We start from the raw sequence: 376 nt of genomic DNA on the forward strand, positions 1-376 counted from the left end.
GCTGGGCTTTGGGAGCTGAGGCAGCTGCTCCCAGTTCTCCTGCCTCGTGGTTCAGCTGCCCGACAGCTTCGGGACAGGCGTTTGGGTTTTGGGCTCTGCAGTTGCAGGGTRGGGTTGTAGTGCCAGGGCAGTGTTGGCGGTGCAGCCCTTCATGGCTTCACAGCACAGCTTTGTGTTCCACACAGGCCAGAAGAATGTGCAGCTTGTCTGAAAAGCTTGTGGAGCTGCTGGGAGATGTACGTGGAGAGACAGTTGGCTTGACCCTCTCTGTGTTGTCAAATATGCTCCAGAACAAAGACATCGGTGTATCCAGCCCCACCGCCCCAAAGCTGGCTGAGGCACTGCTGCCACTCTTCGAGAAAGTAAGGCTCTGTAC

General features: G+C 56.8%; 1 protein-coding gene across 1 annotated transcript in view; it reads left to right on the top strand.

Moving 5' to 3' along the window:
- Positions 1–120, top strand: part of LOC130588853 (uncharacterized) — a 3,362-nt gene extending 3,242 nt beyond the window's left edge. The window contains exon 6 of the mRNA XM_057389807.1: positions 102–120. Within this exon, the coding sequence (XP_057245790.1) occupies positions 102–120 (19 nt within the window). The remainder of the gene's footprint in view (positions 1–101) is intronic.
- The last annotated feature ends 256 nt before the right edge of the window (positions 121–376 follow it).

This window comes from Malurus melanocephalus, unplaced genomic scaffold, assembly GCF_030028575.1.
Source record: "Malurus melanocephalus ecotype Western Australia unplaced genomic scaffold, MMel_1.1 scaffold_20, whole genome shotgun sequence".
Classification (NCBI taxonomy): domain Eukaryota; kingdom Metazoa; phylum Chordata; class Aves; order Passeriformes; family Maluridae; genus Malurus; species Malurus melanocephalus.